Source organism: Lissotriton helveticus, chromosome 4_1 (genome assembly GCF_964261635.1).
Source record: "Lissotriton helveticus chromosome 4_1, aLisHel1.1, whole genome shotgun sequence".
Taxonomy (NCBI): domain Eukaryota; kingdom Metazoa; phylum Chordata; class Amphibia; order Caudata; family Salamandridae; genus Lissotriton; species Lissotriton helveticus.
In genome coordinates, this window is record NC_136063.1 from 546405031 (window position 1) to 546420759 (window position 15729).

The 15729-nt window shown below is 44.1% G+C and overlaps 1 protein-coding gene across 2 annotated transcripts in view; it reads right to left on the bottom strand.

Annotated features, from left to right (window-relative positions):
- Positions 1-3189: 3189 nt before the first annotated feature.
- Positions 3190-15729, bottom strand: part of LY96 (lymphocyte antigen 96) — a 505337-nt gene continuing 492797 nt past the window's right edge. For both annotated transcript variants that reach the window (XM_078685616.1, XM_078685618.1), the window contains one exon: positions 3190-3368. In XM_078685616.1, the coding sequence (XP_078541742.1) occupies positions 3273-3368 (96 nt within the window). In that variant the 3' untranslated portion in view covers positions 3190-3272. The remainder of the gene's footprint in view (positions 3369-15729) is intronic.

Genomic DNA, 15729 nt, shown 5'->3' on the forward strand with positions numbered 1-15729 from the left:
TTCTGGTCCAGGGAAGACATGGCTTGGCAGTTCGGGCTGGACTGTTCCCATGAGGCACAGGGTCAAGACTGATTTGCATATGGCCATGTCTGAACTGGGGTGGCTTGGTGAGCAAAATAACGACGGATTAAACCCAGATCTGTGACTGGGGTGAACGTTTTGCCATTGTGCAACATTCCGTCCATCATCTTGTCTGTTTTGCTGGTCACCCTATGTGGGAAGGGTATGCCCAGACGTGGGTCCTGTGCTCACTAAGCCACTGGAGTCAAGCTATCCAGGCTGAAGACGGCTGATAGCCAGAAACCGGTCCTAGGATGCATGATTCTGGTCCAGGGAGGACATGGCTTGGCACTTCGGGCTGGACTGTTCCCATGAGGCACAGGGTCAAGACTGATTTGCATAAGGCCATGTCTGAACTGGGGTGGCTTGGTGAGCAAAATAACGATGGATTAAACCCAGATCTGTGACTGGGGGTGAATGTTTTGCCATTGTGCAACATTCCGTCCATCATCTTGTGTGTTTTGCTGATCACCCTATGAGGGAAGGGTATGCCCAGACGTGGTTCCCCTGCTCACTAAGCCACTGGAGTCAAGCTATCCTGGCTAAAGATGGCTGATAGCCAGAAACCGGTCCTAAGATGCTTGATTCTGGTCCAGGGAAGACATGGCTTGGCAGGTCGGGCTGGACTGTTCCCATGAGGCACAGGGTGAAGACTGATTTGCATATGGCCATGTCTGAACTGGGGTGGCTTGGTGAGCAAAATAACGATGGATTAAATCCAGATCTGTGACTGGGGGTGAATGTTTTGCCATTGTGCAACATTCCGTCCATCATCTTGTGTGTTTTGCTGATCACCCTATGTGGAATGGGTATGCCCAGACGTGGGTCCCGTGCTCACTAAGCCACGGGAGTCAAGCTATCCTGGCTGAAGACGGCTGATAGCCAGAACCCGGTCCTAGGATGCTTGATTCTGGTCCAGGGAAGACATGGTTTGGCAGTTCGGGCTGGACTGTTCCCATGAGGCACAGGGTCAAGACTGATTTGCATAAGGCCATGTCTGAACTGGGGTGGCTTGGTGAGCAAAATAACGATGGATTAAACCCAGATCTGTGACTGGGGGTGAATGTTTTGCCATTGTGCAACATTCCGTCCATCATCTTGTGTGTTTTGCTGATCACCCTATGAGGGAAGGGTATGCCCAGACGTGGTTCCCCTGCTCACTAAGCCACTGGAGTCAAGCTATCCTGGCTGAAGATGGCTGATAGCCAGAAACCGGTCCTAGGATGCTTGATTCTGGTCCAGGGAAGACATGGCTTGGCAGGTCGGGCTGGACTGTTCCCATGAGGCACAGGGTGAAGACTGATTTGCATATGGCCATGTCTGAACTGGGGTGGCTTGGTGAGCAAAATAACGATGGATTAAACCCAGATCTGTGACTGGGGGTGAATGTTTTGCCATTGTGCAACATTCCGTCCATCATCTTGTGTGTTTTGCTCATTTATCTGAATGCCCAAAATCAACACCTTAATAGGCTTCAGATAGCTCAGAATGCAGCCGCCAGGCTTCTGACCGGCATACCAAAATTTGTTTTGGTAAAAAGAGAGTTAACTCGGCTACATGGCTTCCGATGAAGCAAAGGGTTCATTTTAAGGCCTTATGCATAGCATTTAAGGCTCTCAACGGTACCATTTGAGGCAAAAATTCAAATGGTAAGCCCCGACCAGGACCCTGCGGTCTAAAGGAGCAAAAAATGTCCAGATCTCCATTGTTAGGAAATCCAACTGGGAAGGCAGGAGCTTTATTACCTGCGCATCCAAGGCTTGGAACGAGCTTCCGTTTTTTCGGAGAAATGACGGAGACCTTCACTCCTTTAGAAAGGGTCTGAAAACCTTGCTCTTTACTCATTGAACCCTCTCCAACTCTTGTTTAAGCTGAACTCAGCGCCAGGACACCCGAGGGTAATCATGCGCTTATATTAATTGAATTAACATAACACAACATAACATAACTAATGCCATCAGCATCCAGGCCTAGAGACATATGGGAGCAATTTGTGTAATGGGCTCATGAGCAACAGGAGGCAAGTGGGGGGATCCGGAGACAGCAGAGACTACGTTGACCAGTGCAGCAGGGTCTGGGTATGCGGAATGGGTATGCCCAGACGTGGGTCCCGTGCTCACTAAGCAAAATGCAGCACACATAGAAAGAAGAAAAACTAAGAGAAATAGAGGTATTTACCCTCATTGCACCTCATCTTGGGAGGCGTATGGATTTGGCACTTTCCCGGGTGTACATGATTTTTTAAATGTAGGGCAGTGTCAAAATCTATGGGTGTTGCATGGGGAAACCCACAGCAACACCCATGGAATGCCTCACCGGCGCAGAGTAAGGTGATGCATTGATTTGCGCTGAGTTGCCTTACTCAAGATTTATGAGGCCATTGTAAGCCATGCAGGGTGTCTCTGCGTGGCTTCATGAATTGGATTGAGAACCCTGCATGTACCACCTTACATGCAGCAAAAGTGGCACAGTGCTCTCATAAATAGGCCCCTGGGTGTTCCCACGCATCTACCCAGGGAAAAAGGAAAACACCTCAGATGATGGCCTGCACAAAAACAATCCTGGCTGTAATATAGGGGGATCCTGAATTAGTGTTTGTCAGCCACAAGTTCACCAATGCAGAGAAAGAGCAGGAATGCACAATATCTTAGTAGATATGGCACTTTCCTGCCCTTTCCACTTGAAGCAGCGCAGCAAGTTTTCTTGCTGGTTTGTGTTAAATATTAATAAATATGCTCCTCCATATTTTATCAAAGGAAGATCCACACTGCCCCTTTCATTACAAATAACTAAATAATGCCATTGTATATATTCATCTCTTCCCCATACTTAACCATTAACCCTATCCTTATCCCTTATTAAAAATGTGTATCTGTCAATTTTTGTCTTCTCGATTTTTTTCTCCAAAAGTGTTGTAGCCCAATATTTGTTCCCGAAAATGACGTCCTTCTGGGCTGTATTATGAGAGCATTATCTATTAAATGTATTGTAATGGTTAAATTATAAAAATACATAAAACCAGTCTATTGAATACTGTTTCTTTGACACAGAAAACTCCGTGCTTATAACTATTAGTCACACAGGATGACATTTTGACAAACAGAAATTTGTTTATTGAAAATACATAAACTAGAGGTCAAAACATGTCTCTGTTCACCTGGACATCAATCAGCAGCAGTCGCCTGGATTAGCTTGTTTTCTGACTCTATGGATCAGATGTCTCCCTTGAGTGTTAAAATAAAATTTAAGCACACATCGTCGTTCTTCTTACCATCAACAAATCCTTTCATGGCAAATGTGTAGGTTCCCTATGAGGAAATAACATGTAACACAAATTATATATGTAAAGGCTCACCAAACAAAATCTAACATCTATTTGCCAAAGACATACAATTAACTGATGTGCGTCAATTAATGGAAAATGAGAACTAAGAAACCACATTAGGGGAAATCAAATCATGGAAAATCAATTTTAAGGAACGTCAATTTTAAGGAAAACACACAAATAAACAAAATTAAAGGCAACATTTCAAAGGAAAGATAATTTTAAGGAAAAATCCCAAAATGCATTGTACTTGGGTGGAGTTTAGGACTACTGCCGGATTTTTGAGTTGAGGGGAGGATAATATTGAGGACGATGAGGAGTTTTTAGGGGTCAGGAATAACTGAAGTCCAGGCATAGAAACAGGTTTTTGGGGTTAAGAGATGGGTAAAGTGTAGGGGTGGTGAGGGTTTTTTAGGGTTTTTGGATGTGGTGTGTTTAGGTGTCTGAGGTGTTTTTATGTTTCAAAGATGGGTGGAGTGTAATGGTTTTAGGGTTCATGGATGGGTGCAGTTTAGGGCTGGGAAAGGTTTAAAGATTCATCTATGGGTAGCGGCTGAGGTGGTGAAGAAATTTTAGGGTTCAGGATGGGGTGGAGTTTGGGTGGTGAGTGGTTTTAAGGATTCAGGGACGGGTGGAGTTTAGATGTAAAAAGGTTTTTATAGGGTTCAGGTATGAGCAGTTTAGGGTGATAAGGAGATCTTATGGATCATGGATGGCTGGTTTTTAAGGGCACCTATTGTTTTAGAGATCAGGGATGGGTGGAGTTTGGATGTGCTGAGGTGTTTTAAGGGGTGTGGGAAGGTTGGGGTTTAGGCGTAGGAAGGGGTTTTTAGGGTTCAGGAATGGGTGGGGTAGTGAGTGAGATTATGGTTTAGGGATGGTGGATTTTTGGGATAGAAAGGGCTTTTAGGCTTCAGGGATGAGTGTAGTTTAGGTGTGGTAAGGGGTTTTAGGGGCATGGATTAAAGGTGTTGAGGGGTTATGAGGGGTCAGCGATGGATGGTGTTGAATTAAAGTCATCCAAAATAATTGTTTGATAATGTAATAAATATAAATAGGAAGTAATGTCTTCTAAAGTAAAGCACTGGAAAACATATCTCTGACAAAACTGTTTCCAAAAGTATGACCTGCAACCACGGAATTTACACTTAAGAATTAAGCATTCAAAAGCCAATTTCGACCAAAAGACATTCTATGAATTGATTTCTCCAAAAAGGTAAATGCTATTCAGTCTGAAAATTTCCATTAAACAGTTTAGATTAAATGGTTTCTCAGTAATGGTGTTCCACGAATTTATTTTTCTATGAAATCACATGCGAACGCTTTTAACACAGTTCAGTATTGGATTAGAACTGTGAACCTTTTCTGACTAATAGGAATATGCTTTCATTCTTTTTTTGTAAATGGGTAAGTACAATTTGATTTTTCATGGGTGATGTAATTAAAAATATATAGTTATGAACAATACTGAGTTTTCTCACCAGGTAATACTTCTCAATGTGAAGTGTTGTTTTATGTGCTCTGATTTGCTGATGAAATGCTACAACTACTCACATCACAATGAGTCTGCAGATCCTATGATTTCAGATTCAAAAATAACAACCTTGATTCTGTGAGTAAGCCAGAAGACTTTGCTGTTGTACTAGGAGTGCTGTCCGACACTATCTCAAGTTTGCTGCCCACTTGAGACATGCAATTATTTCTGGTTTTGCTTTCTCCGTATAATTTTTATATCAACAGCCTTTATGACTTTGAGTCTGTATTGCTTAATTTCTGTAGTAAAACCCTTTGACTTCATTTACTTACAAATTGTATTTCCGAATTTTGATGCTTTGGGACGTGCCTTGATGTGGGGACACATTGCCTCATGAAATTGAGCTATAACAACATCTAAAATCCAGTGAAATGTGGGCATTCTGATTTAGAAAAATGTTGCCATGTCTAAAAGTTTGGAGTACCCTGCGCCCACAGTGTTTGGTAGCAGAGTATGATTTTGCATTAAAGAACACCTCATTTCTGCTTTTAAAATTCCTTTTTTGTCCAGTCCTTAGTGATAATGGACTTTCCTTTGTGGATTATCCAGGAGGGTTTTACAGAGAACCTGGCTAGCATGCTATTCATAAACAATTTTAATTGTAAGTATGAATAAGATGGAATGATTCTGGTGGCTGTGAGTGTTTCTGGGCGTATTGGCAAGGTGTGAATCTTATCCTGACAAATCGATGGTTATGATGTAAGTGAGGCATTTAAATATCTGATGTTGGTTTTGGGTTCAATTGCTGGTTTGATCACTGTTGTTCTTATGAACTATTCTTATTTGTAGTTTACAATGAAGGTTTGGTTTATTATGGCTTGGTTTAATCTAAATTCAAGATCTTGAGATATGGTGGTTTTGCTTGCCTGCACAAAGGTAATATGTATTATGATGTGCTGCTTGCATGCAGGTAGGATTTTTTGAATTAACAGATTTTCCTTCTGGGAGTTTGTGTGTCTCATCTAGGTTAATTGTGGGTAAAAGTGCTAGGGATTCTTTCTCATAGTAGTGTTCATGTATTCTGAAATAAATCTTGATAAACTCTGAACAGTAGCTTATATTTAATTAATATTACAAAATGATTCCTTATTTAAACATGAATCAATATTAACAAAACTTTAACTTGAAAAGAACAATACAAGACGATGTATACTTATTGAAGCATACATTTATGTTAAAAAATGAGAAGTTGAAGCGTACACAAAACAAATTCACATACAGACAAAAAGTAACCGAGATTTAGCAATTTTTTACAGCATTTCTCATTTCATTACTACTTTTGTAATCACCCATTTCATATGTTATATAAATAGAGAACTAAATAGAGAACTTGTCACCAATTTTGTAAGGAACAATTCCTATGAAGAAAACAATTACAATGGCATGAATATACCGCTTCTAGTTTCCATTAAATGGTATCTTTAACATAAGAAAACTATATTTCTTGTGCAAATTTCTGAATGAATGAAAGTTGCTACCTAGACCAACAGAGTTTGAGGCATTAAATTAATGTGATTGAATGGTTACAGAGAAGGAAAGACAGAAAATGTCATGGCTGGTGAAGCGTTTATTTAGACAGTCGCTTAAAGGCAAGTGAGATTGAAAGATGCGATGCTGGAGGGATGATATAATAGAGGGAATGATAGTTTTCCCTGCAATAGTCATAGAGACAACAGACAAAAAGAAAACTGATGAGGGAGATAGAAATAAACAAAATTAAGATTCAGATGTGGAAGATAATATAAAATGTCCTAGCTATCATGAAGGAAAGTTTCAATTCTATTAAGAGCGCAGAGGCGAGGATTATGCTAAACTCTCTTTTATTTTATTACTCAGCAGCCTTTAACAAATAGCAACAAAAGACTACAAATCCCATGAGTCTTTGTGCAGCTCAAAACAACCATAGTGGCAGTCTCATATAAACAACATCAAGGCATAGCACTTCCTCTTATTTCGGGCATAACACCTGGTCCCACATTCTGTTAATAATCTTGTTTCTGATTAAAGCCTGGAAAAATCCATGAAACAGAACGTCAATGAAGCAGAATAATCAGCGATCCACACATTAAATTCAGCCCACATATCGAGTCCATGATAGGCATCTCCCCATAACCCTCTGGAACTACATTATGTAGCCAACATGAAGCTTTTCAATATCGAGGGAGAGTAGGAATAATGATTACTGTGGGTGGGATTATCCTCGCCTCTGCGTCCTTAATAGAATTGAAACTTTCCTTCGTGATAGCTAGGAAATGTTATATTCTATGTCATGACCAGAAGCTCGGATTATGCTATTTCAAAGTTGATTGACACAGGATAGGTTTAAAATAAAAATTCTTAAAGGTGGAGTCCGAGGATCAACCCGCTGCTCTCAGTATGCCCTTGATCCACCCCCCAAGGGCGAAGGCTTTCGAAGCCATGGCTTCCCTTGCTGAGTGGGCCCCAAAGGCCGTTGTATCAATGACAGCTTCCTGAAGCAGCCATCCCACCCATCGGGCAATCGTGGCAGCTGCCACAGCTTTGAAAGGCTGCTTGAGTGAGAGAAAAAGTTGTGATACCCCTGGAGGTCTGTATTCCTCCATCATCATATGCCCTAAGACATTGAACAACACACAGCTTCGGATGACCCGGGAAAGCCGGATAGTGAACCACTCTAGTGTTTGACTTTGTATGTTGCGCCACCGTGAACGACACCCCTTCCAGTGTCAGACAACTATGCACTCTAACCTTGTTTTGTGCGTAGCTAAGTTTTGCAGAGAAGCAATGGACCAACTTCCCAGGCCCCTATACTATAATCCGTGACTATAGCCCACTTAAGTTACGTGATAGGAATAGGGGAGGAGGGCCGGATACTGAACGTTAGTGGGCTCTGGGCTCTTGTTGTCGACCTGCAAGGCAGCAAGATGAAGGTCACATCAGAACAATTTAACAGTTTAACATAAAGGAAGCTCTTTTTGTATCTTTTTCAGCTAAACCTTTTTTAACCAAGATTCCCTACCTGCGAACTAGAGCTTGTAAGAATAACGTCCGAGTATTTCTTTTAGGGGTCAAGGATTGATTGCAGAACTGGTAGAGTTGAAAGGATGTGATTTAAGGACGATTCTTCTGAAGCATCATCATCCTTTGAAGTAATAAAACACAAACTCTTATTACTATGATTAATTCTAATATATAGTATAGTTTAAACTGTTGTACTTTTGTGAGCAGCTTACTTTCTTCAATTCTTTGTACAGGACCGTTCTGCTTCTAAAACAAAAAAGAAACAGAAATGAAAACCCAAACAACAAATTCACAATACGAATTCTGTTGTGAATAAAATGTTCATCAAATGTTTTAAAAGTAATATTTTTCCTATTATAAAAAATATTGCAATTAAATGTTCACCTAATGTTCCATGTAGTCCTTTTCCTTATAATAAAAAGTGTCCAAAAATGTTCTTGAAAGATGCTGCTAAATGCTTCTTTCTTGCGATGGGCGCCAATAAGATGAAATTGTACATAACTTTCTTTTTTGTCTTTTTCTTACAGGTATCACTGCTGCCAGGATCTCCAGAAGACTCCAGAAGAAAGAAATCCAAAAACAGGAACTCTGAGGCATTGAAGTCAGGTAAGACAATCCCAATGCAGATCCGTTCGTGAAGGCGAGAAGAAGGCTAAGCACCTTCTGGGAGATGGGTGTGGCCTTAAATAGTAAGACTACACACAAAATGGCCGTCACGTTCGTTCCCGTTTAACCTGACGTGACGAGCAGCAAGATCGGAATCTTTTGCCAAAGTGATCACCAAAGAGGAGCGCCTCTGCCTCGTGAGTGTGCACAATATGCAGTTCTTTTATCCTGCAACCTTACTAAGCGTGATTTTCTTCTGGCAACATTGTAGCTAGTATTCTCCTGTGTTGAAATCAATGTGAAATTTCCAAATGCTTGATATTCGGAGCGCAGGTGTCCCAAATACCGAACAATGTCCAAAGTCAAAATACATTAAAAAACTAAGTTTTCACATTGTGCACATAATGTTAAAACACTACACATATCTTCTAAAGACATTACATTTCAATCCACATACCAGTGGTAAAGCTGGATGCACGGGAAAGGGGTGGGGGTTTTATATATTAATAACTTGCACTGTACTGGGGAAATGCGTGCTTTGCAAGTTACTTATGCTTGATCAGGGTAATCATGATATCCAGTGTGAACACATGCTCTGTAACCTCCAAGGCTCGGACATCCAATACCAGATTGCACGAGATAAGGCAAAGGAGCATTGCTATCTTTCCTGTCAGCGCCTTACGGGAAAGATATTGATTGTCTTGCCAAGATTGCAGAAGACGTAGCACCGTATTAACGTCCTACAAGAAGAAGTACCTCAGAAGGGGAGGAAACTACAGGCATATGCCCCTCAACAATCCACAAACCAGGGGATGTTTCCCCACTGGAACCTCGTGAATGGGCAAGTGGCCTGCTGATATCGTGGATCTACTCACGTTAATCGAACGATAGGCCAAGCCCTGATCCACTAACTCCGACAAGTAGTTGACTACATAAATTACATCGACCCCCCATGGGATCCAAATCCCGTCACACGCACCTGCTTGACCACTTTCTCCAAGATGATCTATATCGCTTGACCATAGATTCTGCCCATGCCTTCCTGATAAGGGAGGAAGTTCTTGCCGAAAGGCCCGGGATCTCCCAACCTCCCCTGTAATTCTCCAACCCATAAGGCTGAGGCTGCCCTCCCAAACCAGAGGGTGCAAGTTGCCCTGAGAGTCCGTCAGAAGATGAGGTGTCCGGGGAAGTTGGATTAGAAAATCCATAGAAAGTTGCAGAAGAACTGGATACCAGACTTGAGATTTCCAATGTGGCGCCACCCAAATTACCTCCGCCTTCTGCCTCCAGACCAATGCTATGAGCCTGCGAATCATAGCAAATGGGTGAAACTCATAACCCCGGAACAGGCTCCAATCCTGCAAGAAGGCGTCCATTGCCTCCACCAGTCCAGCTGAAGAAACATGGAATCTAATAGTTGAGGCGTGATGAAAAGAGGTCCAGCTGACATGGACCCTAACGAGTCATCAGAATCTGAAAGATGGTCGAATCCAGCTTCCATGCACTGTAATCTTGTAGATGTCTGGAATACCAGTCCACCGTCTGTTTGAAAGATACCGGAAGTTATTCTGCTGTGACCAACAGTTTACTAGACATGCAGTACTCCCAGAATTTTTTGGCCAAATCTGCTAAGAGTTTGGACCAGGTGCCTCCTAGCCGATTGGTATATCTCACCGCCGAGATATTGGCCATCTTCAGTAAGATGGCACAGGAGATCTTGTTGGCCACTAAGCTCTGAATCACAAAGGAACCTGGCCAGGAGCTCTAAGCAATTGGTGTATAAAGATTGTTCGTGCTCGGACCAGTGCCTGCCTGTACTAACGTCTCCACAGCGGGTGCCCTCCCCTGATGACTGGCATCTTACTCGATCACCAAATCAGGGGCCGATCCGAAAATGGCCCTCCCGTTCCAGGTCTGCATGTGTTCAAGCCACCAAAGGAGCTTGTGATACGTGAGACCACGATGCAGGTGTCTTTAAGCGTTGTAGGGCCAGGTAATGCAACAGGCCCGGAAAGATTGCCTGTTTTGAAGGTGACAACAGGCCGATGATCCAGGCTAGAGGACGTCTCTTTCGCCAGAGTCCGGCGCAGTTCTCTGCGGATCAGGCGCATTGTCTGTTGGGTTAATCTAAGGCACTGCTGAACCGTGTCGACCTCGAAGCCCAAGAAGGATATCTGGTGGGACGGTACATAAACTGAGTTCTGGTAGTTCAAAATGAAACCTAGGCTCTGCAGGAGGTTCTGAGTCAGTCGGAGCTGAGAGACCAGAGTATGCTCCACCTGGTGCATCAAAAGGATGTCATCCAGGTACACTATGAGCCTAAAACCTTCAGCCTGGATTCACTCCATGGCTGGCTTCAGCACCTTGGTAAAGCAGCAAGGAGCTGGTGATAGCCCGAAAGGCAGAAACGTAAACTCGTAAATGAACCCGCCCCACTGGAATTGAAGAAACCGACTGAAGGGTGGAAAATTGGTATTGTAAGGTAGGTGTCCTTTAGGTCAAGCCTCACTAACCAATTGTTTGGGAGCAACACATCTCTGAAAAGGTGAATGCCCTCCATTTTGAAATGGCGATACACTACCCATTGGTTGAAGTCTCGGAGATTGATCACTAGCCTGAATCCCTTGTCCTTCTTCTCGACAAGGAAAATATTGCTCAAAAAACCTTCGGGATGTAGGGATGTCTGTACGATGGCCTTTTTGTCTAGGAGATCCGGAACCTTCCTGTATACCACTTGGGCGCCCTCCCATGAGAAAACTATTGGGTGGGGGTGAGAGAGTTGCTGAGGTATCCCATGGAACTCAATATGGAAGCCCCCACCATATACAACACCCAGGCATCCCCTGTAATTGCTGCCCAGTTGTGTCCAAACCACTGCAGCCTTCCCTCCACCTCTGGTAGGAATAAAGGGATAAGCCTTACCGGTGGGTCCACCTGGTGCGTTGTTAGCTCCTATGGGGTTGCCTCTTCCACTTTGCTGCATCCTCTCGAGGGGTAAAACCCTCTGAACTTCTTTTGGTCCTGCTACTGCATAGATCATTTGGTCTGGAACTTGTGAGGGTAGTTAGTGTAAGGATGGCTGGTGGAGCACCCCCTACTTCTTTCTGTCCATCCACAAAGTAGTTGGCTAAACACTTTCTTTATAGTCTGTTGGGCCTTCTCAAGTGAGGAGAAAGTATTGACAAAATGGGATAATTCCTTAATAAATGGTTCTCCGAAGAGACCTCTGTTTGCCATGGCCCCGGCCTCCATAAAGGCCAACTTGCCAAGTCTGGGCTCAATTTTGATTAGTAAAGAGCGCCTACGCACTGTTGATAACACACAATTAGCATTGCCAAGGAAACACAGGGCTCACTGCGCCCAGCCCGAGAGAATCTTGGGCTCTATAATGAGGTTTTTCTCTTTGGCATCTTCTGCCACGTCTAGAATCTTCGTAAGTGGCCCCAGTACATCAAAGAACTTATCCTGAAAGAATCGCTAGGATCAGTCCAGACCCTTTTTAAGGTTTTTGATGAACTTGCCAATAAAGGTGACCATTTTGGCATAGATCTCTGGAGTACACGCCACTTTACTTGGTAGGGATGGTCGGAGACATTCCCCTTTCAGCCGACCACGGACCTCTTGATCCATAGGCTTCCGAATCCGGCTAGCCACATATGATGCCACCAAGGGTGCCAGAATCCAATCTGCAGAGCGGGGGTGTTATATGTCCTCTGGGTTAAGCATACCCAAGATATCTAAAAACTTCTGGGTGTGAGGCACATCCAACCGGGGTTTTTTCATACCCCCTTCCATGCGCCAGGGTCTGCTCGGACTAGGCTCTTTGTCTGACTCCCCATTAGAGGTGTCTGTGTCATCCCCGGTATATTCATCTGCCCCAGCTTGGGGGCAGGAATCGTCTTCAGGGGTCCCCTTCGGCTGGGAATCCCCTTGCCTTTCTAGGCCGTCCGAGCGTCTTTTAAGGAAGGCCTGCCGCAGCCTCTCAAAGGCATAGGAATAGGCGGTACTCCTGGTAGCCTTGGCCATGGCTTTGGGCCTTGCCCTTACACTTGGAGGATTCTTTTGTGTTTGGGAGCATGGACTCCCTCCAATCACCCTCAGTAGAGGAGACCACCCTGCCTCGGACCGTAAGTTCAATGACACAGCAGCTCAAGGGTTCAAGGGCCGAGGACACCTCCCTCTCTAGTGCTGCGTTTATTGCATCCACCAACCCAAGTGAATGGGGAGATGTGAATGATCCTCCTCTTTGGGTTTCCAAGAGTTAAACTCACCCGCCATCGCAAAGAGGATTAGAAAATGCCCAGAGTGTGTTGGCAAAAAATGGCCCAGAAAAACAAATAGATGATTGGAACTGCACCAGCACAGGCCCAATGAGGCGATTGGAAGTGCCAAGGCTTGTGCGCTCCATTGCGGTGGTTTCTGCCAAGGCTTGTTGCCCAACAAATACAGCGACTAACGTAGAATATGTCCTATTTCACAGACGCACAAAGAAACTGACAGTCCGCTCTACGGGAAGCTGTCAGAAGCGCCAATGGGAGCAGAGGAATTACAAACATGCGGAGGAATACCCCCTCCCTCCTTCTACCCTCTAACAGGGCTGACGGTGCACCGCAGTGTGAGGAGAAGGGAGCCACACCGCAGGGTGAAGCCCCACCCCACAGCCAGAGTGACCGTCAGGTCGGAGTGCAAACGAGGTGCTGCAACATGCTATTGCATCGGCCGAAGGCAGAAGTCGTTAAGGGCTCGTAACACACACCACGCAATCCTGACCTCCCGGGAATCCCCCCCAGCCCGCGGATTTCTACAGTGGCTGACAGTGACCCTCACTTAGAGAAAGGTTAGTGCTGGCACACTGTTAATGAGCACAACCACGTCTCGAATGCCCCCAATGTTCTCACAGTAAATATAATACGATGTCCCTACAGACATAAACAAGATCAAGGAAAAGCACTTATCTGGCTGCTGAGCAGCAAAGAAAGAGGAAGTGCTGTTCCTTGATGTTGTTTATATGGGACTGCCTCTAAGGTTGTTTTGAACTATGCAAAGGCTCCTGGCATTTGTAGTCTTTTGTTGCTATTTGTTTAAGGTTGCTGAGCAATAAAATAAGAGAGAGTTAAGCATAATCCTCGCCTCCGCATCCTTAATAGAATTGAAACTTTCCTTTATGATGCATTTGCGCTAGGATGCAAAACTTAGGGCCAGCGCAGGGGAAAACACAGGGGTGCACCATATTCTTGTAATTATGGTGCAGTCCTGCGTTTCTGAAGTGGCGGAGCGTGTCGTTAAGCCAAGGCGGCTAACGACACGCTCCGCCACCTCTTTGTAAATATGGCCCTATGTGTCTTGGAAAAGAGATGATGTTTATACTTTTATGACAAACTTTCTAAAATTGTGAGAGGAACCTGAAAAGTGATACAAGGAGGTTCATAGGTTGACTACTTATGCAATAATGCTCTGGAATGATTTGAATTCCGTTGTTTGAGATTGTAGTTCTTAGTGATTTGTGGTCCGAGTGTAAAGTTGCTGTAGCTTAGCCAACTGAAGAATCAGCTAGAGTAGAGCCTAATAATGCTTCTTCTGATGTAGTTGCTGACAAATACACGGAGAATATAGAGCATTTGAAAAAGAAGGTGCCACAGAAAGACATTAATTGGACAACGATTTTAAGACCTTCATAATAGCTAAAGGAGTCAGTACATGCCTATTATGAGAGACTCGTGCAGATTTTTAAAATGCACAGTGGAGTTAAGTATCCTTAGAAAGATGGTGCTAGCGTTTTTATTTCTTCTTTGGTGATTTGCCCAACCAAAGTAGTTTGAGAAAAATAATAGAAAGCAGTTGATGAGCTCTGATTTTGGATACATCCCATCTGGAAATACTAGAATAAATACTTTAAATCTCACCTTTGGTTTAAGAGCCTGTAACGGCCGTACTAGGTCTGACATCCCATCCAAATGTACATTCAACAAAGTAGGGAGACAATCTAGATTAGATTACTTCCTGGTACAAATGCAGGCATGGAAAAGGGTAGTGGATTTTAAAATAATAGACAGGTATGACAGTGACCACAATGCCTTGGAGTTAGATTACACCGTCCCTTATTCGGGAGAGACGGAGTTATGTGCCCCGGAACCGATAGGAGGACACCTCCTGGAGAACAACAGGAGGCGGATAAGATGGGAAAGGCTCGCATCCAGTGGAGAGAAGCTATCTGCCCTCTACGCAGGGATTATTCCTTTGCTCGAGAGGGCTTTTGACCTAGGGAACCTTGACCCCACGAAAGATGTTAGTGAGGATTTAGCTCAGTTACATCTACACCTAAGTAAGAAGCTCGAAGACCACCTCTTCAGCGCAGGGCAAATAAGAACACAGGGTTCGACCAAAAACACCTGGTACAACAGTACTTGTAGACTGGCAAAACGAGACCTTCTTTCTACTATAAAAGAAGGAGGCACTAGGGAGGAGATCCGCTCCAAAAGGAGTGCTTACAAATCACTTATAGCTAACGCTAAAATAGAGTGGGACGTACGGCACTGGGAGAACCTAGCGGAGTCACTAGCCGAAAGGGACTCCCGTAGATTCTGGAGAACAATCAACCATGGAAGTGGGGATCTTCCATCGGCTATCGAACCAAACATTGCGGCGAATGTTTGGCAGGATCACTTCCAGCAGCTATATTCTTCTGAAAATGAAGAGGTAGTAGCAACAATCACCCACAATACATGCACTTCTGTCCCTCTTACCATCAAAGAAATCAGGGTGGCAATAGCAGGGCTTTCCGCCGGAAAAGTCCCGGGTTTGGATGGGGTGCCGGGTGACCTGTTTAAACAGGAACCTGGGATTTGGGCACCCTACCTGATGGTGTTGTTCAATTCAGTGCTGGGAGGGATGAAAATACCGGATAGTTGGCTGGGAGCGGAGGTGGTCCCGATATTTAAAAAGGGGTCGCCTCTGCTCCCAGTCAACTATCGCCCAATCAGCCTCATTGATATAACTCAAAAGCTGTTTGGTAGACTAATCCTGGACAGGCTTCAAAACTGGATGGAGGAGACTGACATTCTGAGCCCTCTCCAGGCGGGATTTAGAAAAGGAGTCTCAACAGTTGATCAAATACTTAGATTAAACATCTTGTACTGGAAGACAACGCTTTTAGAAGGTGGAGCACTGTATGCGGTCTTTGTGGACCTCCGTGTCGCCTTCGACT